Source organism: Adiantum capillus-veneris, chromosome 1 (assembly GCF_014529385.1).
Source record: "Adiantum capillus-veneris isolate H3 chromosome 1, ASM1452938v2, whole genome shotgun sequence".
Classification (NCBI taxonomy): Eukaryota; Viridiplantae; Streptophyta; class Polypodiopsida; order Polypodiales; family Pteridaceae; genus Adiantum; species Adiantum capillus-veneris.
Genome location: NC_140931.1, coordinates 177951061 through 177975804, shown reverse-complemented (window position 1 = coordinate 177975804; position 24744 = coordinate 177951061). Strand labels below are relative to the sequence as shown.

General features: G+C 43.5%; 1 protein-coding gene across 1 annotated transcript; it reads left to right on the top strand.

Moving 5' to 3' along the window:
• The first annotated feature begins 1358 nt into the window (after positions 1 to 1358).
• LOC147466069 (uncharacterized) lies at positions 1359 to 23311 on the top strand. The gene is made up of 6 exons (XM_086523646.1): positions 1359 to 1879; positions 3392 to 3892; positions 21936 to 22021; positions 22099 to 22409; positions 22513 to 22584; positions 22791 to 23311. The coding sequence occupies exons 1-6, from the start codon at positions 1435 to 1437 to the stop codon at positions 23050 to 23052; spliced, it is 1677 nt and encodes a 558-aa protein (XP_086379772.1). The 5' UTR covers positions 1359 to 1434; the 3' UTR covers positions 23053 to 23311.
• Positions 23312 to 24744: the final 1433 nt, after the last annotated feature.

Genomic DNA, 24744 nt, shown 5'->3' with positions numbered 1-24744 from the left:
ATAGTCCAAGTTAATTTTTGCATTTCTTTATGTAAGTAAACTATTTTCGACTCTCAACATCAAATCAACATTAACCCACATCAACACTTCAATACTAAACTATGTCAACAAATTTCTTTGGCAAGGCCAACCAAGCGAGACTTTCATTATTGATATTAGTAAAATATAGGATAACTGATGGATTTCTAGGGTTTAATTTGCATCGATGGACATAAAATTAAAATTCACATTGAAGAATGAAATAGTTAAAACTTCAACGCATTTGAACTCCAACATGCGCAAGACCCAGCTCTCTAGAACACGGTTAATCTTCTTTGGATGTTGAATTGCTATTGACTTGTTACCCCCCCCTCTCTCTCTCTCTGTGTGTGTGGTGATGGCGGACTCTAAGTTAATTTTTGCATTTCTTTGCAACTATGAGTAAGCAAACTGTTTCTGAATCTCAACATCACATCAACATGAACCCATGTCAACAAATTTCTTTGGCAAGGCCAACCAAGCAAGACTAGTTATTATTGATATTAGTAAAATGTAGGGATTAACTACACAAGGTTCGAACTCGCATGGGTTGCACCTACACCGCTTGACATACCTGGTATAGCCAACCCAACAGCTGGGAGAAGTTGCTTACAATGTGGAACCTCAAATTGGAAAAAAAAAAGATAAATGTCATTCTTGTACGCTCAGCCTTACTTTCCTTGCGTGTGACATTTGCACGAGCGCCCTTAGCTCCCCTGGCATGCCGGTGCTGGATTTCTAGGGTTTAATTTGCATCGGTGGAGGACAAACAAATCAAAATTCACATTGAAAAGTGAAATAGTTTAAAGGGAAAATTACCCAAATACCCCTCTAATTTGTGGAAATTCCCAAAATATCCTTCAAATTAAAAAAATTCCCAATGTACCCCTCTTGTTTTGTCAAAAATTCCCAAAATGCCCTTCAAATTTTCCAAAATTCCCAAAATATCCCTGGTTGTGAGAGTAAATTTATCCAAAGACGAAAAATTTGTAGCTTTTCATAAGAAGATTGTCTATCAATACAAGATACTAAGACTAGAATTTGAGCTGGTTATGTAGGCTCTGGAGATGCATTATTTCATTGTTTTTAGACATAATTGTCTTTTTTTGGGAGGTAATTTGTGACAAATTACATGCTAAGCACTAACCAACAGATCTCCATTGTCAAAAAAGAATAAAGATTAGAAAATCCTGAATCCAACTAAAGTAGATACAAAGGTATTTTGGGAATTTTTGAAATTTGAGGGGTATTTTGGGAATTTCCACAAATTAGAGGGGTATTTTGGTAATTTTCCCTAGTTTAAAACTCCAAAACTCCATCGTGCGACCTCTCCAAAACGCCCTTGGATGCTGAATTGCTGTTGACTTGTTACTTCTCTCTCTCTCTCTCTCTCTCTCTCTCTCTCTCTCCCCGGTGATGGCGGAGTTTCGTGCCAGAGGAAACAATCATTACGGGCGCAGGGTGTATGCCAACAACAATGAAGCAGAGATGGCGACGCTAGAATGGGAGGGAAGGCCGAGGGTTTGGAAGGCGCATGCGCTGAACGAGGACGAGACGAGGAATGGGACCGATCCAGAAAGCAGACCCGAGAGCAAGCTCCAACAGAATGTGGTCGCGGTCAGTAAGGAGAGTAGCAAACAGTATGACGCACAGGAGACCCGCAGCAAGCAAGCGGTTTATGAGGGCCCTCAAAACCAGCAGACGGTTCCTGAGGGCCTTCAAAACAAAGAAGAGGATGTTGAAGACGATCTCAGAAGGGCTGCAGTACTTGTGCTAGACAGGGCCTCAAGCTTTCTGTTCACGGATCTTTGTGAATCGTGCTCTGCTAGCATTAAGCATCGACTCATTTCTATCGCCTCAGGCAAGTCATTCTGGTTTCTCAGAATTTGTATGCATCATCTGATTCCAATTTCACCTGCTTGTGATGCTAAAGCATTGCCTTTCCTCAAGCAGAGGTTTTCAGGTGAAATTATCTGTTTTTCCAACATACTGATTTGCTAGTTAGAAAAACCGTCTAGAATGGACCCTTAAACTGTATAACAGAAGTCTAAACTGCACAAAGCGGGTCTCCTGCTCCAACAAGTCGATACAAGTTCAAACAAGCTCACTCAGATTCTCAACAACTAAAGTCAAACAAGTGTAAATCCTTCTCAACTTGTGAACAACAATTGACAAAATACATAAAAAAAGAACTTAGGTATTGGTTAAGGAATCTGTAGATAGTCAAACTTCGAGGATGACTGGCTTGCCACGGTACTGCAGGGATTGAATGGCAATATTGGCATCCACCTTATCTTGCCATGGCATGCCGAGAAGAGCATGGCAATTTGCAAGCTTCATGGTATTGAAATAGACAGGTCTATGTATCCTTGAATGGAAGTTGTGAAAGAGCCAATAAAGGAAGTAGCTTGGCTAGTGTCGTCTGCTGCTAATTCCGCTCTAGTTGCTAATAGCAACCCATAAAAACAACCATTAAACACAACTTCTTAATGAAAAGCAACCAATTTGGTCCCACATAGGGACTCATGTAAAAGCATCTGCAGTGCTGCCACACCGCTAACAACCTGGATGCCCGTGCAGGTGCCACAGCACATCCGTATAGCCTGGGTGTATGCAAAGCTGCCACATCAGCAGTGCATCTGTACAGTCCAGCCTGTCCGTACTGCCTGCCACATCATCAGGTTGGTATAGAATGCGCCAAGATTACCATGTTGTGCCAAAAGTGGCCAAACTGACAATATGTTAGGGTGGCCGGCCATAGAAGCTAGGGTAGCTGCTAACATGGTTGCTCACTGTGCCCTAGTCTCAAACCCTATTTCTAGTGCTAGGCACCACAGTCAAAGGTCTGACTTGCAAGAATATTAGAGAAGTTCTCATTGAGCGATTGGATCGGGCTTGATAGAGTTACTTTTACACTCCCGTTATGAGTGTGACGGATGGGAAATAGCTCCTTTAGTGTTTAGAATATTGTGAAGGAGACGGCTTGTTTAATGTTGGAGTTTGTATGGTGCTTGGTGCCCTTGGGTTCTTTAATTGTGAAGGACATAGCTTGTTTAGTGTTTGGAATTCGTATGATGCTTAGATGGTTGGGGTTTTCAATGTGACGGGCTGGGCCTTCACCAAGTAAAAAAGAATGGCTTGGTTTTACTAGAGTCAGTGACATAAACTTTTGAGTCATATCTACAATGAAGTTATTGCTGTTTTCTGAGAGCAGTTGATGCATGTTGCAGACGAGTATATTGATTTGTGTATGGTTTGCTATGCCATGTCTACAATGAAGCTATCACCGCTTTTTGAGAGCAGTTTATGGGTTTTTGATGCATGTTGCATACGAGTATATTGACTTTGGTACAGTACGTTGCATGCATTGCAGGTATTTCTGCTGCTGAATGGTCGCTTAATGATGCTAGTCAATTACATCATGGAGGGGGCAAATCCTTAAATGATGAAGCTGTGGAGGAGAGAGACAGAAAAGTTGAGGTTATGGCTAGGCAGGGGCGTAAGAACCAGAGAATCGGTGTTGTGACAGCTGATGCAAACGGCAGTACAGCTAGTAATATTATAAAGTCTGCTCTACGCTCTATTCGTGATGCCCCTGCCTACAGAACAAGAAGCATGCCAAGGCAGGCTGGTTTGCTGAGAAGACCTGACCAAGTGTCTTCTGAATCTGCTAATATCAGCCTTGACCAGCAGCGCATTCTTGAGGTTGGTCGCAAGAAGGACTTTTGTTTCTTGGATCGAGTAAACGGGCAGAATGTCAACATTCTGGAAGGTCTGGAGCTCCACACCAATGTGTTGAATATAGAAGAACAGAAGGAGTTGGTAGATTATGTGTATGAACTTCAGGAGCTTGGGCGGAACCAGAAACTTCGAAGTAAGGATTGTCTCTCCTCATGACTGCTCTATAGGCATCAGCAATACAATTTCTTTTGATAAAAAAATGAATGTGTTGGATACGGTTTGTCTTTAGTTCCATAAGCATTAGATCTATGCAGCACACTTGCAAGAAAAAGCTTCAGTCTCGTTTAAGTGCAATGGGCAAGTCCACTTTTTATCATGTTCACAAGAACATGCGTTTCGATTATTTAGCCAAGTTGAATTAATGCTTCTTTTAGTGCTAGGCTTCGTTATGGTTGAGTCTACCCTTATCTCCGGAGTTAGGACAGAAACTCATTACGTTGAACTTTGTGTTGATGTATGCTCATGTGTGTTGCATGTGGTGTGTTTTGTGTTTGGGAGCATATGTTAGTACCTAGTTCTACACCCACTATAGGGCATTGACGACGTTAGTGGGGATGTCCTGGTATTTAGTCTATACTATGCATGATGGAGCTGATGGTTATGTTGTCTTGTGGGTGACTACCATGGGTCTATACCTTGCACTTTCCTTTAAGGGTGAATTTGGGCTTATTGTGGATTCATCTAGGTGTATTGAATTATGATGTTGTCAAAATGTAGCAAACGGAAAATGGCCAAGCCAGCATTTTGGGTGAATATAGTGCCCCTACCTCATGGTAGGGCAGCTCTTGACATAAAATAAATGGCTCATGATACTACATATTCTTTTTTTGGGGGTGGGGTGGGGACTTGTAGTAGAGAGGAGTGCCAACCCTATAACACGCATGTGTACACCCACACACACATAGCCATGTACGTGCACACATGGCACATGCATGTGCATGAGCACACATGCACGCATGCCACACCCACATGCACATGCACATACAAGATGAATCTCCGCTAAACAACCTATGAGATCCTGAATGTGAACCTCTTGATGTCATTACCCAACAACGTGGTATAAGTTGCTTTGGAGTGACATACTCTAATGAGTTTTAGACGCATTAACCTGTTCATAATACTATCATTTTGTGTGCCAATCCTCTAGAACCTCAAAAGTAGTTTTTGTAGCAAATGCATAAATCAGCGAAGGAGTTTTTGCGACCAAATTATAAAATCCATTCCGACTCCACACATGTAGTGTTTTTCCAAAGAAAAGTTGCTATTATCCTAATCCAGGCATTGCAAGTGCGTGCAAGTCCATATAGATATGTGTGCAACCTGTATAGAGTGAAGATGTTTGGAGCCGGTTTGCCATTCAATGTCTCTCAACCAAGTGTCTTGTGCGAGGGCATTTTCTTGAACCCTCAGAACTCATTGTAGTTGGTCTCTTTTCGTAACTATCAAGCTCTTATCATCCAATTCCTCTTGAAGATGTGTCGGGTAGTTCAAAGTCTTGCACTGGGCTTTGGCTTCTTTTTTTTATGGTCTGACTTGTCATCCTTATCATGCGACTTCTTTTGTGGGCATTCATTTGCAAAATGTCCCTCCTCTTCACAAATGAAGCATTGTTGGCCTCTCTTAGAGCTTTCCTTTCTTCAAAAGATTTGCCAGAAAAATAACACTTGTGTCCTTGTCCTTGCTTAGAAGAAGGTTTAAATTGCTTCTTGGACGTGTCAGTTATATCAATGGAGGGTTTCTTTGTGGGAAGCATAGAAGGCTTTGTTGCAACATTGCCCTTGGCTGAAAATCGTTTGCCCTGGGATTGTATCTTGTTGCCTTATCGAATTTTCTTTCGACAGATTATTGGTCACTCTCGCATTCTCAATCAAGTGCACCATATTCATGACACTAGTCTGTGCAATACTTCTCAATTTGTTCTGACAATGGCACGAACCTGTAGGAGCTTATTGGCAACAGTGCGACCTAGAACTACAAATTGTACTCTTCAAGATTCACACAATTTGCTGCATCTAACTCATGCTGTCATCACATCCACTTCAAAAGTGTTTGTAAGCCATGCAGGTGCAAAAAGTTGTTTGAATTGGACCCATGTTGTAGGTGCTTGACCTCGATTCAACAGTGCAGTCCACCATTGAAGCGCATTTTCTTTCAAGAAAGTGGTAGCCTTGCGTATTTTTGAAGACTCTAGCGTAAGCTGCATCAAACTGCTGTATGAAGGTCAAAGCCTTCAATTGATCCTTAGTTCCCCTAAAAGTTTCAAACTTCACTGCTTGCCTGCCTGCCTTGTAATCTTTAAGTTGACTGAAAGGAGTTAAATTGTCATAAACAGATGCCCGTAAAACCCAAAATTGACCATTCCAGCACTCGCATCACGTGTTTTACCTGTCATATATGCATTTTGGGCATATGGTTGTGAAAAACCAGCCATACCAAATAGGCATTCGAAATTGACCATAGGCACCCTAGAAACCAGGTTGGACGCCCATGTTCCCATACATAGGGGTAACCAGACCTGGTTGCATTGTGAGTGGCGACAAACACGTTTCCTGGCATATAACCTTGCAAACCTATGGAAGGGCCACAGCTTGAAACACTGAACTACCTCCAAAATAACTAGGATATGAAGTAGGTCATGGAAGGGTTTAACTCATAACTTGTTCATTACTCCCTTGACCATTCACAGACGGTTCCTGTCGAGGTGTGAAGAAAATTGGTTTGGATCAATGGACACCGATGTTTGCTCAATCACATGGGCTTTCCCTCGAGCATCACGAGACCCCTGTGCATTGGAAATCTCCTTTTCCTACAACGGTTCAACCATGCCCTGTGTTGGAGCTTGTAAACCCTTTGTAGGAGTGTGTAAGAACTCTTGCATCCTTGGATTCTTGACCAACTGTTGAAAAATTTCCATGCAGCTAAGCAGTTGAGCTCTAAAAACCTGTTCTCTTTCTAAAGAGTTGAAGGAACTTTCTCTGTGCCATGTGCTGCACTTTTTGAAGAAAAAGTGACTATCCTGTCGATAGAACCATATAACCGGCCAGTACACAGTAGAGGGCGGTACTAATTCAATTACTTGTTTAACTTTAACAGAGGATTGAGAAGAAGAGAGAGCACAGGTGCGCCCAATGACTAGAATGTCATTGCGCACACAAAGACCGACACCGTGTAGGCCCCAAAGACTGCGCCCCTTTCGGTATTTCTTTATTCAATTGCAAAGGAACGGCTGGAACACTGACACCAAACTCTCACCAAGCTGTCCGAACCTGTCAAGGCCTGGAATTGCAGGTTTTTGACCCAATTTCGGCAGCAGAACAGCGCCAAAATCTCTCTGGGTCAAAAGTACAAAGCCTAGGACTCATTCCCTTGCATTTTAGAAGCTTTCTAGTGAGCTGTAAGTGGATTTTAGCGTGCTGTAATTTTCTGTTTTGGTCACTGATAGGTGCCCAATCTTCTGTATAACCACCCCAAGGCTTCCCTGAGGCTTCCGTGGTGTTATCTTGTAGTTTAGGTGTGAAACCCTAAACCTGCAAATAAATGCAGCAAGTTGTAATGCCAAAAAAAAAAAGAATGTAATGCTTTGTTTTGGGCGGAGCAAATACGTCTGTGAGTGTCTCAGGAGCTTCCGGACACAATGGGACACTTCCCCTTTGATCTGAACAAGTTTTCACGCAAGAAAACTCTCCGTTTTGGCAATTTGCTGCAATGGAACTGTGGGTACTTGTGGGGGATTAGCAATTAGCTAATAGGGTTCCTGTTCAGAAGGCTCTTGCCTTGGCAAACATGCATAAAACCCACAAGACTGTACGTTGTCATTTGAGGAGCCCAACTAGTGGGGCATTACCATATGTGTATGGGGGAGAGAGATGCACGAGAGCAGAATCATCGCGCTATAGGAGACAAGGGAAGAAGGCAAGCTTTCCATTAACAAACATGAAAATCCACTCACAAAAGAGTAAAAACAGCCCCTCCCCTCTTTTGGGCTCCCCCAAGCGGACCCTCTAACTTCAGTGTTGAGTTGTCAAGCAGGTGGCTCTCCTTCAACCATGTGTTTACTATGCTCCTTATGGTTCAGTTTCCTAACCCTCCCAACTTATAAAATTGTCAGTGACTTGCAGAGTGTCCCAAATTCCATTTAGGTGCACAAAAGCTTCCTTGCTCATCAGAATTCAGTGTTAATTGGCTCGACTAGTCCCCGATTGACCGATCTAGATTCCCGATGTGAGAAATCCGTTTGGCTGCAACCGTTTCACAGTGGCCATGCAATGTCCACTTGCACCTTTTCAAGGGTTTTGGGGGAAACAAACAAAAATAAAATAAATAAAAAGATACAGTACACTTCCTGGTGACACATCACATGCATGGTACATGCAAGGCATTTGGAGACTTGGATAGCATATGCATGGCACAAGGCAAGTGGATGCTGGGACAAGGCATGCAGGTAGGTGGCAACTCATGCATGGCACATGCGAGCAGATGGACACTTGGACAAGTCATGCATTGCAGGTGGCAACGCATGCATGGTAGGTGGTCTCATGCACTAGGCGACTCCAAAAGCTGCCATTTTCAGCCAAGGGTGACCCCACACACAGATACTTGGAGTAGTGCAATTGACCACTTGTCCAAAACTGCCATTTTCAGCCAAGGGCGACCCCCCACACAGATACTTGCAGCCAAGCAAGTGGCCACTTGTCCAAAACAGCCCACTACACGCTCAGATAGAGTTGGAACATGTTGACAAATGAAACATCCGCCATGTTGAAAAAAACACACACACACACACACACGCACACGCACACGCACACGCACACGCACACACACACACACACACACACACTCAAGTACCGATACATCTATAGCTCTATACCTCTTCACTAGTTCGGATTTGCTTTCAAACAATCTCTCACACACACACACACACACACACACACACACACTCACGCACACAAACATGTTGACAAATGAAACATCCGCCATGTTTAAACACACACACACACACACACACACACGCACACACTCGAGTACCGATACATCTATAGCTCTATACCTCTTCACTAGTTCGGATTTGCTTTCAAACAATCTCTTACACACACACACACACACACACACACACACACTCACTCACTCACACACATACACACACTTAAGTACAGATTTGGATTAATTAAAGGTTTTTTAACGAAAAACCTACCCGTGTTTTAGCTTATTAGGATATTCCAAGGCCTTCCCTTGGCATCAGACACACTTTTTGTTTTTGCTACCCTAAGTGGGATGCACTCCTTCAATAGGCACCTACCTTTGGGGTTTATCCATGCAGGAACTCCCCCCATTTGGAGCGTGACTCTTTTACTCTCGCAATAGGACACTTACTTGGGATCATTATGACGAGGATGCTGCTTTTACTTTGGCTTCACTCCCCACTCTCTCACTCTATGCCTCGCTCTCTACCCCTTAACCAATAGCCGTAGTCATTCTTTATGCCTGCACACTGACTGTGTGATTTCTTTCAAAAAAAACACCAAAACAACCCCCCATCCCCACCCCCAACACTGGATTAACCATGGCGGTTGCCGCTGGATAGCATATACCTTGTGATGATAACAATGATGAACAAACGGAAGGAGATTCGCCGAGATTGGGGCTACTCCGAGCATTTACCGGATGGGTATTTAAACTAGGTGAGGGTTCCTTTATGCCTCAACCTTGGCTTTTGCGTATCGTGTGTGTATGTGAAAGAGAGTTTTTTTGAGGGCTTGAACATTTGCTTGCCGAGTGGCTATGGAGATGGTTGAACATAAGAGGGCTTCACAGGTTGGTACTCCACCGAAATAGATTAGGTACTTTTACTGCATTTTTTCCATTATTCTGCACGTTCTAGTTTTCTAAGGGTTGTTATTTAGTACACCTTGGTATGTAGTACCGATCAATAACAGAAATATTGATGGGGGATGGGAGGTTTAGATTGATGGTAGCAGTAGACCTGCCTGTAAAGCTTGATTTGTTGTTCAAATGATTTTGGTTTTTTTCCTATATTACGCAAACTTTTTTCATATTTTCATATATGGTATAGTACCCCAAACGAAATACTTAAGGGGATGTAGTAAGGGTTGAGTGCGCCTGGTATCGGTTCCCAAAAAACTCTTGCAAAAATACTAAGCCTAGCTCTGAAATATGCTGTGTTCTGGTGGCCATTGGCTTGTTGAAACGGGTAACTGGTTACAAAGTGATTTGTGGCATGGTTAAACTTCTGTCTTGACTCTTAATACTGCGTTGTCTGAAGTTAGTTGGTAAAAAAGGTGGATCTGTATGATATACCCTTAATATTTGATAACATAACTATGGATTATTGTGGTTAATAGAGTTTAGGCATCAGTTGGAATTCGGTCTTGATACCACGCTGCCTGAGATTGGTTTTTTCTAAAAAAAAACGTGGGGTAGAGGGTTGGTATGGTATACCCTTGACATTTGCAGGAAAAACGATGGAATATTGTAGGAATTATTGATGCTCCTCGCCCCAAAAGGCGTCGGATACTTGATCTTTGGTTTGTGGACTTGGGTTGTGTGCATATTATAAATATCGTTCTGTTGTTTGCATACTTTGGATGGCTTCTGTTCCATTTTATATTGGGTTGCTGTCGGGCTGCTAGCGGAATAAGGATGCCGCTTTTGATGTATTGCTCACTGGGGGTCGTCTTTTAGTATAATTTTTAACATTATTATGGCTTAGTAGACTGGATTTAGTAAAGTTTCTTCACGTTAGGCATGACACTTATTGATACAATCTATGTAAGGTGCAGCGGAAGTGAATGTTGAACTTTGCTCAAGATGAGTGCTCCGAACTGTGCTCAAGGGTTCCTTTTACTTACAGAAGGGAGAGCCTTCCGTTCGTTTAGTGAGAGAGTGCAAATGATCACAAACAAGTGAATGATAGTGTGAATGAAGGTAATGAGACTGAGATGTAGAGAGAGAAGAGAATACGACACCAGAACGTTGTCAAACCCTCCTCCAAGGGCCCCACTCTCTATGGCGAAAGAGGTCTATTCTATTGATTGCACAAATCTGGTACAGTGGTCTAGATGCAATGAACTTGCCGACGATCATAGTTGACACGTACGGTCACGTACGACGGGTACACGTACGAAGACGTGCGGTACTAATCGAACTAAAAAAAATTAGACGTACGGTGACGTAACGTACGATGCAAAAAAAATTCATGCGTTACACATGATAGATCATATGAGTCATGACATCGACCTTAGTACTTAGTACCGGGGCTAGAAACAAACATTTTTCCTAACCGATCAAAATAAGGGAAAACTTGAGTTTTCAGGTCAAAATTTGAAGCTTTTGCCGGTAATTACACTAAAACTTGTGTAAATTTGCCGGTTTTCTTAGAGGCAAGCTCAAAATCTAGCCGGGATTTTATAATTTCAACCGGTTAAAATACACTAGACCCCGGCTTTTTTCTAACATTGCTTAGTACTAAATACTTGTAACTTAAGTCTTACAAGTTAGAACATGAAAGATCTGTCCATGGACATTGGAAACGGCAATGTCCGAAGAAAGAAGAATCATGATCTCCAAAGTGGTGGCGGCCATAGTAGATCCGCTACCCAAGCCTCGTCGCACATAGGTCATGGTGGTTTGAGCCAATGCAGCCATTGGGCTCTTGTTCAAATGCAGTCGAGATGCAAAACATTCCCACACCAAAAATCGCCCCGCAAAAAAAAAAAAAAAAAAAAAAACCCGGATGACTCATGTACGGAACGTACGAGTCGTACGGTACGGTATAGAACGTCCCGTACGTCGAACGTGGACAACCCTGTCGACGATGCCGACAACAATGATGACGGAGACGAGACGGGCTGAAATCTGAAAACGCTAGGGGTTGAAATCTGCAAATCTTGTATCTTCTGAATTCTGACTCTGTGTCGGTGAGGACGGCGATAACGACGACGTGACGATGATGCCCTAAAAACACAGATGCTGAAATTTGCGAATAGAGGGCTCAATGAAACTCGCCCGTAGGGCGGTGGACTTCAGCTTTGTCTTTCACCCGATAACTTTACTTTAACCTTACGACACAAAGGAACTTCACGAATAAGCCTATGATTGGAATTCAACACTTTAAGCAGCTAGAGCGCTACCAAGTAGACAACGACACCCTGTTGGCCCCAAAGACTGGCGTCCCTTTCGGTATTTCTTTATTCTTGTTATACTTGAGAAAAACTTGTAAACTTCTACAAGCTGTCCCACTTTTATCGGGCTGAAATTCCTCTACTCTAACCCGATTTCGACATCATAACCACAGTAGAAGTCTCCATGGACAAAATCCCAAGTAAGCATTGACTTTCCACGCACTTTGCAAAACTTGGCGAGAAAAATTGCAGCTCGCTGAATTCTCTGTTTTGCGCTCCGAATTTGCGTGCCAATTACTTCCATGGATAGCCCCCGAGCTCTCGCACCTGTAGGGTCACTTGCCCTTTGAATTAGGCGAGATTCCTAGCGGGAAATCTCTCTAGATTGTCATGTATAAGAACCCAATGCTTTCTTGAGGCTCCCCTGGCAAATAAACGATCCGAACGCTTTCACCTAACCCTCAACAAGCTGTCCAAACCTGTCCATGGCTGTAATTGCAGGTTTTTGACCCAATTTCGCTCGTATAACGGCGCAAAAATCCCTGTAGGTCAAAAGTACACACTTTCCCTTGCGATATGGAAGCTTTCAAGTGAGCTGCAGGTCAATTTCAGCATGCTGTAATTTTTTGTTTTGCCACTGCTAGGTGCCTACTGCCTTGTACACGCATTCCAAGGCTTTTCCGAGGCTCCCTTGGCGATTCCCTACAGTTTAGGTGCGAAACCCTAAACCTGCAGAAAAACACAGCAGACTGTAATCTCTTTTTGGAGTGTTTCGAGCGGAGCGAGCACGCCTATGCGTGTTTCAGATGCTCCTGCACGCAATGGGACAGTTCCCCAGCGAAATCGGACGAGTTTTCATGCGCGAAAACTCTCCGTTTTCGCATTCCTTCGCGATGGAATTGTGCGTACCTGAAGGAGATTAGCAATTAGCTAATCCGGTTCCTGTACATAGGGCTCTTGCCTTGGCAAACACGCATAAAACCCCCAGAACTGTACATGGTCAACTGAGAAGCCCAACTAGAGGGGCATTACCTTATGTGCAAAGGGGGAGAGAGAGGTGCGAGAGCAAATCGTTGCGCTACATAGAGCAAGGGAGAAGGCAAGCTTTCCATTAAAGCTGTGAGCACCTGCACACCCACTACTCACACACACTGTAGCAGTCACTTATGGGGTGAAATCAGCCCCCTCTCTTGAAATGGGCGCCCCCTCTTGCCGATGCTTCTGGCAATTGCATCTGGAGCCGCCATGTGTCCAATTTACCGCTTTTGAGTTAATTCCCTAGTACCCACCAACTTATAAGTGTAGCGAGGGGCTTAAATGACTTTGAACTGAGCCTAGACACCCTTTTATTGCTTGGATTTTAGTGCCGATTGGCCCGACCAACTTGTGGTGACCTGCCCTTCCCGACTGTGGGTGAAACTCTCGGCTGTCGGCCGTTTCACACTGGCCATACAATGTCCAGCCATTTGCAACTTAAAAAAGAGGGTTCCAAAAATTAAACAAAATTTATCAGAAAAAACCAACAACTCAAGTTAGCAATTGCCACGTCCTCGTGACACTGAATCTGCAAACAGTGGCTGATCTGACTGTGTGGCGAGGATCTGCTGCGGGAAGGTGAGATCTGCAAGGTTTGGGACATGACCGGCGATGTGTAACTGCTGAAAACTGAAAACGCTGATGCAATGGAGGTACTTGTCGTCAGGAATCTGCAAAACGCTAGAGATATCTGCAACTTGCAAAAACGTTGGGATGATCAGCTGGAAACTGCTAATGCCAGGCTGATCTGCAATCTGCAAAACGCTGGGGCTGATCTGCAATTGCTGAAAACGCTAGGCTTGACTTGATGGCTGAAAACGCTAGGGATTCTACCGGTCTTGTTGAGAAGGTGCCTGTAAGTTGGACTTCTGCTGCCTCTTCTGCTAGAAAGTTCTAGTGCTAGCTTTTCTTATATATTGACTTACCAGAATTGCCCTACCCAGTTTCCCAACAAAGTCACTTATTAATAATAAGTGAAAAATGGCTAAAATAAGGGAAATGGGTTCTGTGCACTATAAAATACTCATGATGGCTACTGACTGTAATTCTGATGATCATGCTGTGTGCAACCAAAGGATATGCAACTACTCTAAGTGCCTGGACATGCACGGCCTACGCACAGGCTCACAAGGTGCCAGAACACTTTCTAAGCCGACCTGAACTGTCACAAACTGTCACCAGCCAGTGGCAATTCCATTTTTGTTTATTTTCTCTTTCTTTTGGGGAATTTCGTTTGCTTCTGGGTGTGGCTGCAGTGTACAAAGAGGGTCAAATGACCTAGAAGAATGTAATGGCAGAAACTCCTAAATTTTAGGGACTGCTATTTTGGACGGCAAAATGTCTTCGTGTCATTACGTGCAGTTTGACATGGGGATCATTTTGTTACTCTGTGGCCAAGTCAACAGAGGCTGCAGGTGAGATATTTTTAGACCCGAGGGTCTAAAGCGGAAAAATGCACAAATGAGTGACACTTGGCACTCTGAGACCTGTTTACTACTTAAAGAGAAGGCAAAAACGTGATTTTTCAGCTGTGAGCTCGTTTTGAGTGCTGTCACAGGTGGGAGAGCTTCAATAGAGTGCTCGCTTACCCTCTATGTATAGTGAGGTGCAGGATGTCATGACCTGCACATCTCTCACTGCTCTCTCTCTCTCCCCTATTTTTTATGGTTAGGCCCCTCTAGTGGGCTCATCAGATTGACCATGTACAGTCTTGTGGTTTGATGCTCTATTGCTGAGACAAGAGCCTCCCTGAACAGGAACAGGAGTAGCTAACTGCTACTCCAAAGCAGGGAAACGAGAGGGTGATAACCTCTCAAGTAAACACACAAAAATCAGCACTGTTTTATTGCTGATTTTGGGCTGTTTTGGGACTGTTTTGTGCTCGGAATCATGCCAGAATCAAGGGGCACGTAGTCCAAGGCATTGGAAACAGTGCAGGGACAGTTGACATCTGAAATTAGGTCAAAAACAGGTCCTAACCAGAAAATACAGCGGTCTGAAATTTACTGTTTTGCAGCCGTATGGATGCCAGATGCATTGGGAACAGTGCCCAATTGTCAGACAACATTTCTGGGAAGTGTTGGGGCTCAAAACAAGTGAAAAACCAGAAATTCCAGCGAGCTGTAATTGCTCTTTTTGAGTTGGAATCAGAGGGTTTTTGTCAGTTGAATCAAGTTCCAGTGTTGGGAATTGTTTGGGGTCAATTTTGGAGCCGTTGTGCTGCCAAAATTTAGCCAAAACAGGTGTTGTATTGTTGGATACAGATTAGGATTCCTGGAACTCTGATTTTTGCAGGTTTGGGGCTGTTTCGATGCCCTAAATCCTTCTAGATTCAAGGGGCAACTAGTCCAAGGTGCAGTGAACAGTGCAGGGGCTACAAGGAGCTGAAAACAGAGAAAAACTAGTCAATAACCAGAAATTACAGAGGCTGGTTGTGCTCTGTTTTGGTCAATTAAAGGTGGAATCGGGACAAGGACAGTGGTCTCCTTAGGATTCCCTACTTGCAGATTGTTTTGGGCAGGGTTCTGCGTCATTATGCTGCCCAAATTTCTCCAAACAGGATAGAAATTGCGGGATACAGGTTAAGAACTGCGGGATACAGGTTTAGTGCTATAAGCACTCTTGTACTTCCTCTTAACTGTAAAAGAATAAAGAAATACCGAAAGGGGCGCCTATTTAGGGGCCAATCTAGTGTCTGACTCGCATACAGATGCATTCTAGCATCTGTATCCCATTCCCCTCTCTTGTGACATTATAGCACATGTAGAATAGACGACTAATAATGGGTGAAAGCTAAATCAAGGTTTGAAGTAAAGTCTACCGCCCTTTTTGAAGTTAATAGGCCGGTTACATGGTTCCATCGCCGGGATTAAATCACTTTTTCCTCAAAAAGTGAGCCTTGGTCAGTTTGGGTTCAAGACACAGAGAGAGTTTAGGATGACCTTGAAAACACAGAGAATTTGAAAGTAGATCGAGTGGATTTACAGGTGAGAAAGGCTACGAGAGTCTTTCTTTGGATACAGGTGAGAAAGGCTACGAGTCTTTCTTTGGATTTACAGGTGAGAAAGGCTACGAGTGTCTTTCTTTGGATACAGGTGAGAAAGGCTACGAGTCTTTCTTTGGATACAGGATGGATGGCAACAAGGAAGAGGGTTCCTCTTCAGAGGATAGACAGCCTATTCCAACTGCACATGAAATTGGCGAGAGTTCAGGCCAAGTAGAGAAAGCTTTGCAGGTTGTTACTGCTGTGACCATGTTCAAGCAATTGATGGAGAATCCAAGATTTATGGAGTTCATACAATCTTCATCAATAGCACATCAAGTTCAAGGCAGTTTTGGCATGCCAGGAACAATGTTTAGGGGTATGCAAGACATGGTGTCCAACCCCATGTATGCAAACATTGGTTTGCACCCAGGATTTCAGGGCACACAAGGTCAGTTTGGGGTGTCACAAGGCAACTTGAGTATGGCTGGTTTTTCAATCCCATCAGTGAATATGACACCTGCACATCAACATGTTACTGGCCAGGGAGTACAGATGGCTCCCACAGGTGTACCCATTATGCAAACTGTCTCTTTTGACAATTTGGAGTCAATGGATAAGCTAAAGCCATACAAAGAAGATGATCAGTGAGTCCATTGACACATTCAATGGCTTTGATGAGAGGACAAAGGTTTTCTCTTTCCTCGAACAATTTGACAAAGCATTTGTTGGAAGGAGCATTTAAAGTCAGGAAAGCTGCCACTTTTCTGAAAAAAAAAAAAAATGCGAGTCAGTGGTGGAATACACTGTTGTTACAAGGACAGACTCCTTCCACTTGGAATGATTTCTTACAGGTACCGAATTAGCTAAAGGCTAATTCAAAACAGGTACAGGATGATTTAACAAGATTTCTTGCGAGAAATCTCGTGTAAATCAAAGGGCAAGTAGTTCTATTGATGCAGAAGATCAAAGGCTACGAATTGGTGCGATTGGCACGCAAAACAAAGCCCGAAAGAAGAAAATACAGCTTGCTGTATTTTTCTGCAGATTTAGGGTTTTGATCCTATTTGATGCCTTTTTGTCCCAAGAGCTTCGGGGAAGCTAGAGGACAGTAATACAAGTGATTTGGAGCATTTTAGGAGCTAAAAACAGAGAATTCAGCGTGCTGAATTTCCAGGACAGGTTTGCAAAAGTGCTCTATAATGCGTGGATAATCACTTGGATATGTGGATTTTTCGTTGTGAAGGTTTGTACTACAGTTATGCTGCCAAAATTGGGTCAAAAAGAGAATTCTCAGCCCAATAAAAGTGACAGCATAAGGGTAGATCACAGGTTAATCTCCAAAGATCAAGATGAAGAGCAGAGAAAGATTGTTTTCGATGCTCAGTATGCAAATCAGTGATATTGCATAAAGGCTGAATTTGCATGAGAGTTGGAAGATTCATAATGCGTTTCACATGAGTCTTCTCAGACCCTATGTGGGTGATGTGCCAGAAGATATGCCAGCTGAAGATTAGCCGGAAGTCGAGGAACTTGACGAGATCTTGGTCCCGGAACAAATTTTGGCACATAAAGAAAGAAAAGATAAGGCAAGGTTGCAAGGTGCTGTTTGGTAAAGTTCAAAAGCTATTCACCTCTGAATGTCAAGTGGATGGAAAAAAGTGAACTTGCAGAGTCACTAAAAGTATGGGAACTTAAAACTTTGGTTTGCAACCTACCTTGACTCCTTGAGATTCAGAGCTACATGGATTGTCAGTGTGACAATGGCTTCTGAAAGAAATGATGTACATGTTACTTACAGTGAGCTCAAATGAAGTGCATGTTACATGAATGTTAGAGCTGTACAGATTGTCAGTTTGGCAATTGCTCTTATGGAATGTCCAAAAGTTTGTTTAGTGCTATAGAAGTGAGTATTTCTTGTCAGTTTGTCAAGGGTACAACAATTATTTCTATTGAAGAGTACATGTGTAACTGCGTTCTCAAACTGTCGGTTTGGGTATGCTCGAAAGGTTACTGGATCCAACGTGTACTAAAAGACAGTGGCAAAATGTGACGCTTTCATTTTGTCATTGGAAAGTTATGGACTCAAAGCAATGGCTGAGTGTGACGCTTCCACTATGTCATTGGGACAGGGTTCACACGCAGGCAATACATGTCAATGAGGTGTTGACTGTGAGCATGTATGTGTCGTACATGTGTCGACACGGTGTTCGGACACCCGAGTGCTGACTGTAAGCATGTATGACATAGGTGCAAACGAGGACGTTTGAGATTTCAAGAGGGGGGTATGTCACCAGCCAGTGGCAATTCCATTTTTGTTTATTTTCTCTTTCTTTGGGGAATTTTGTTTGTTTTACCTTTTGGAAACACCCCTCTGGAAATCTAACTGCCCTGCATTGCATAGCCAGTGTGGAACTGTTCAGAGAGAGTCCAGGCTTGAGGGCTAAAGAGCACTAAGGTTGGACAAGGACTATGGTTAGCCAAAGTGGGGTCATTAGCCAGCCAAAGCGGAATCCTTTGCTACATAGGCTACATTTCAGTTCTGGGTGTGGCTGCAGTGTACATAGAGGGTCAGATGACCTAGAAGAATGTAATGGCAGAAACTCCTAATTTTAGGGACTGCTATTTTGGGCGGCAAAATGTCTTCGCGTCATTACGTGCAGTTTGACATGGGGATCATTTTGTTACTCTGTGGCCAAGTCAACAGAGTCTGCAGGTGAGATATTTTTAGACCAGAGGGTCTAAAGCGAGAAAATGCACAAATGAGTGACACTTGGCACTCTGAGGCCATTTTACTACTTAAAGAGAAGGCAAAAACGTGATTTTTCAGCTGTGAGCTCGTTTTTGAGTGCTGTCACAGGTGGGAGAGCTTCAATGGAGTGCTGGCTTATCCTCTATGTATAGTGAGGTGCAGGATGTCACGACCTGCACACCTCTCATTGCTCTCTCTCTCCCCTATTTTTTATGGTTATGCCCCTCTAGTGGGCTCATCAGATTGACCATGTACAGTCTTGTGGTTTGATGCTCTATTGCTGAGGCAAGAGCCTCCTTGAACAGGAACAGGAGTAGCTAACTGCTACTCCAAAGCAGGGAAACGAGAGGGTGATAACCTCTCAAGTAAACACACAAAAATCAGCACTGTTTTATTGCTGATTTTGGGCTGTTTTGGGACTGTTTTGTGCTCAGAATCATGCCAGAATCAAGGGGCACATAGTCCAAGGCATTGGAAACAGTGCAGGGACAATTGACATATGAAATTAGGTCAAAAACAGGTCCTAACCAGAAAATACAGCGGTCTGAAATTTACTGTTTTGCAGCCGTATGGATGCCAGATGCATTGGGAATAGTGCCCAATTGTCAGACAACATTTCTGGGAAGTGTTGGGGCTCAAAACAAGTGAAAAACCAGAAATTCCAGCGAGCTGTAATTGCTCTTTTTGAGTTGGAATCAGAGGGTTTTTGTCAGTTGAATCAAGTTCCAGTGTTGGGAATTGTTTGGGGTCAATTTTGGAGCCGGTGTGCTGCCAAAATTTAGCCAAAACAGGTGTTGTATTGTTGGATACAGATTAGGATTCCCGGAACTCTGATTTTTGCAGGTTTGGGGCTGTTTCGATGCCCTAAATCCTTCCAGATTCAAGGGGCAACTAGTCCAAGGTGCAGGGAACAGTGCAGAGGCTACATGGAGCTGAAAACAAAGAAAAACCAGTCAATAACCAGAAATTACAGAGGCTGGTTATGCTCTGTTTTGGTCAATTAAAGGTGAAATCGGGACAAGGACAACGGTCTCCTTAGGATTCCCTACTTGCAGATTGTTTTGGGTAGGGTTCTACGTCGTTATGTTGCCCAAATTTCTCCAAACAGGATAGAAACTGCGGGATACAGGTTAAGAACTACTGGATACAGGTTTAGTGCTATAAGCACTCTTTGTACTTCCTCTTAACTGTAAAAAAATAAAGAAATACCGAAAGGGGCGTCTATTTAGGGGCCAATCTAGTGTCTCTCTCTCTCTCTCTCTCTCTCTCTCTCTCTCTCTCTCTCTCTCTCTCAAGGTCATGGTATTTAATACCACCCCACAGTGGATCAGGAGGTCAGTGCCCGCATTCACATATGGCTAGGAGACAGTGAAATATACAGATGCTTACACTTACCTTGGAGTGGTTTTTAGTGGACCAGCATTTTCTTTGAGGAGAGAAGCAAAGACTAGATTGACCAGAGCCCATTCGGCATTGGGGAAACTGGAGAGGATGTGTTCACAGGTTCAATTTCAAGAGCCTCAGACGAAGCTCTGGCTCTTTGACACTTTGGTGGCTTCTGTATTGCTCTATGGAGCTGAGATATGGGGACCTTCATTGGATCATCACGGGAGAATAGGTCGTACTGATGGATGGGAGGACATGGAGAAGCATCTGGTCTCTATGATCTCGCGGCTCATTAGAGCCAAGGCTTCAGTACCACGTGCTATTATCCGAGCAGAGCTAGCTGCCCCCCCACTAGTTGTTGAGGCGCTCACCAGATCTGTTTCCTTCCTACACCGCTTGTGGGAACTTCCCAGAGATAGATACGCCCACCTTGCACTTGAGTCCTGTCGACAGTTAGTGAGGCACGGAGACACAGCATGTTGGTATGGGGAGATGACGTCATGGTTCCAGGCAGATGGATTCAGTATAGACAGATTGCCCCCCTTCCAGTACTCAGTGGATGCACCCTCTCTGACTCTTACACAGTCCGAGACCACCAGGCTCATCCGCTAGGACCTGATTCAGCTAGACACCAGGAGGACATGGGTACAGCCAACACGGGAGCTGGGCACGAAGATGGCTTTCTACAGAGCATCTTCTCCAGCTTACGGACGACGGTTTTGTGACGAGGCCCAGATACATGGACACCCACCTATCTCATGGGATACGGTGTGCCATTGGCCAGATACGCACATCCTCACACCAGCTGCGGATCGCGACTGAGCTGGGGAGATCCAGACGCCCACGACTGCGGAGGACTACACAGCATCGACGGAGGCTACATCAGAGGATTCGGATCACTCTGGCTCAACATGCACGACGCCCGGTCAGACTACTGTCCATGGAGGAGATTGATGAGATCCGCCAGCGACCGATGCTGGATTTCTTGTGACTTGTGATTTAGCTATCCCAGCTAGTTGCTTAGTTCACACCTACCAGTTTAGGATCCCATAGTCCTTTTATTTTATCAGTTTGTCATTTCATTTTGTTACTCTGACTTTGTATCAGATTCACCACATTGTAACGCTTTGGTCTCATAGGTCATTTTGGCCTTTTGAAGACGTTAATATAACATTTCATTTCATTTCTTTTCTCTCTCTCACTTCCGCACACGCGCACTCTCACATGGTATCAGTAGCTTCAGGCTGTCGATGATCCAAGGCGCTACATCAGCATCAGGTACTCCCAAGAAGAATCATCCAGCGTTTTTGCATCAGCCAGGCCAGCGTATCTTGCGTTTGTGTTCTACTCTCTCTCTCTCTCTCTCTCTCTCTCTCTCACGCTTCCGCACACGCGCACTCTCACAAAGTGACCACTGGAGACCTGCTGCAGCGCTTCTTAGTTTGCAAGGTCACAGGCTTTCTTGAAGGCAACTTAAAGACTACCACCAGGCCTCATTTGTTGACACGTCTATCAGCAGGATTGTGAATTCTCTTTTGGGAGAGACTGCTTCGGAGCTCATATTGAAACAGCAGACCAGGCAGCTGGGGCCCTTAGAACAGGGCCTTTTGGATTGGTGCAGAGCATTTTACTACCTTCATAGGTGGAGACAGGGCATGTACCTATTATGTATGGACTTTTGAAGGAAAGGTTCCAAGGTTCTTGATAATCATTCAATTTGGTTTTCTCCATTTAGCTGGAGTTTAGGCTTTATGACTCCTGAAAATTCCATTTACTTTGTAGATTGCCAAGCACATTTTGTAGAATGCCAAGTGTTCTTTCCATAAGAAGTTAGTTAATTTGTCTGGCTGATCCATGTGTGATGTGTCACAATTCCTGGCAGGGCGGACTTATTCGGAGCCCAGAAAATGGATGCGAGGGAAGGGTCGAGTAACTATACAGTTTGGATGCTGCTACAACTATGCCGTGGTAACGTTTGTCGTAAATGATAGCCCATGAGTTTGACTGTTTGGATTCCAGATAGTTCTAACAAGACTTGTCTGCAGGACAAAGATGGAAATCCTCCGGGAATCATAAGGCAAGAAGAGGTAGATGAAATACCACCTAAATTTTGCACAATAATCAAACGGATGGTGGAATGGCAAGTTCTACCTCCAAGCTGTATCCCTGATAGTTGCATTGTCAATATCTATGACGTTGGAGATTGCATACCTCCTCACATTGATCACCATGATTTCGTGCGACCGTTCTGTACGCTCTCTCTTTTGAGCGAGTGTAACATCACTTTTGGGACGAATTTGAAGATTGCTGGACCTGGTGAATTTATAGGGTCTTTTACCCTTCCGCTGCCCATTGGGTATTCATCTAGCTTTCAATGTGGTGGCTTGAAGTTCGCTCTGTTAGCCCGTGCTTGACATTTTAAGGTGTGCAAATACTGTTTTTGCTGGTGGAACTTGCAGATCAGTACTGATTCTTAATGGCAATGGAGCGGATGTGGCAAAGCATGCGGTTCCTGCAGTTCCCAGACGGAGGTAATGTCATTTTTTTTTGAGTATTTGAGCATAAACTGCTGATGTGAGCATTTTAAGAAACATGCCTTGCAAGGTTGAACTTGTGCAAAGCAAGTCATGCTTCTTTTTTTTTAAAATTTTGGTTTTTTCTAGAAGGGTTGTAAGAAAGTCTGTGATGTGTGCCTAGTCTGGTTAATTCTAAGCTTTGTATGTAATATTGTGAACAGAATTTCTATTACCTTCAGAAAGATGGACCCGACAAAAGTTCCCGTTTCGTTTAGACCTGACAGAGAGCTGCTTTCTTCAAGGCCTCTTCTACCGAGTACAGGCTATCCGAAGTTGAGCCCATTGAATGCTTCGTCAAACTCTGTAGACGATTCTCATGTTCAAAACTTGGATTCAGATGGATATAAGTTCTCTTTGGAATCTGATTTTCCGGCACTTGGGAGAAAGGCTCCTAATGGCAGGCTCACAAATTCAAGAGTATGATGAGGTCGAGATTTTCTGGTCTCTTTCCAGTTAAAGAGCATCACATATTTCTACACATGTACCGCATGTCCAAATGAGCTGAATACCTACCTTTTCTGAGGCTTTTTGTAAGATCCTGTTCTTACAATGTGACATGATGTAAAATATACGACTCTCAACCTTTAGCATTGGGGTGTCTTTCCCTCTATACTTGTGCGAGGCTTCATTTATTTTATGTTTGCCTCTGCACTTGTAATACATACAACACAGCTTGCCTTCAGAGTGATGCGTCTAGTTGACAAATTATTGTTATAAGAGAGTGAAATTTTTGACAAGGTTTGAGCAGGGATGGTGCAAGACGAGCAGGATTTTGTTGTGTGTTGACACTAGTGCTGCCAATTTTTCAACAAGCAAAGCTCGAGTTCGTGAAGGGCCTGGCAGCGAAAAACTTCTCAGTAGACAGAGTGATGGCCACCAAGTATTTACTGTTGTAGGTGGTAGATTGCAGATGATGAAAGGAGTGCATATATTGAGTTATTGTTTTTTTTTTCTTCATTTCATATTTCAGGACTGTCCATTGCATGAAGTACTTGGCGCAATCTTGCTGAAACAAACTTCAAAAGCTTCATGAAGAGACTAGACCAACCTTTTTCTCTCAAGGCTACAATCAGCTCTGGTTTCTGAAATGGGCAAGATTGGTTGACGACAAAATAGCAAGATTGCAATGGGATAGTATTTTGTGTGAACAATTTTGTGCTTTCTTGAGGTCGTGCACCTCAGCACTCCAGCCCGTGCGCGTGCTCCATGTTTTTCTCCCTAGCCTTCAGACCCCGTGTCCCTCTGGTCTTCACTTTCCCTGTATTTTGAACCCTCTTTTGCCCAGGGAAAATTAAACATTGATAGTGAATCAAAGTCATCATTTGGGAATATAAAAAACATCTCACATTTAAGCGTTAGAGAAGCAAAATGCAAAGGTGGCTAACACACAAAACACGCCCGGGAGATGTCTACTTGTCTCCTATTTAAGGAGCCCATTGTACTCGTTCTCAATGATTCTAGTCATTATTCTAATGTACGTAAAAATGGTTCATTCCTTATCCACCCTAATCAACCAGAGCTAGTTGGGGTTAACACCTTCTAATCCATTTGACCCTACCGTTAAAGGAATTAGGTTGATTATGATTTAAGGTAATTTTCTCCTAATCTATGAGTAGTTGTCAAGCGTGTGCATGTTCATGGTTGAATTTTTGACCCACTTTCATCCTTGGTGAAATTGACAGAGGAGTAAGTGCCTGTAGATTGTTGCACTTGCATTTAGGTTTTTCTCTTTAGTCTAGCTTCATTAGGCTATTCCCAATAAAACCTAACATCCTACGATACCATTTCGACAATTCTTGCTTGAAGGGTTTGATTCTAGTGTGGGGAGCACCCTAATCTCTTTAGTTGGGTCTGGAATTGCATTTGAAATTCGTCTGTGTATGTGTGCATGAGTATCTCAAGATCTTGAATGAATCCTCCGATGCTCTATTTGCATTAGATTTGATCCATAATCATCCAGCATCAACCTGAAACTTCAAAGATGAGTGACAAAAACAAAGGGAGGGAAATTGTAGTAGTAGGAGGAGAACAAGCAACATCAATATTTGTCGTTGATGGTAGCCATTTCATGATAACCTCCTCTCACCCTCCCATCACCTGACACCCTCTTTTCTC

What these genes read in the sequence shown, in the direction of transcription:
- LOC147466069 (XM_086523646.1), top strand. Translation starts at nt 1,435, where the DNA reads ATGGCGGAGTTTCGTGCCAGAGGAAACAATCATTACGGGCGCAGGGTG. An exon ending in ACCCTTCCGCTGCCCATTGG is followed by an intron (nt 22,410 to 22,512) that starts GTATTCATCTAG and finishes TGGAACTTGCAG; the next exon opens with ATCAGTACTGATTCTTAATG. An exon ending in CCTGCAGTTCCCAGACGGAG is followed by an intron (nt 22,585 to 22,790) that starts GTAATGTCATTT and finishes TATTGTGAACAG; the next exon opens with AATTTCTATTACCTTCAGAA.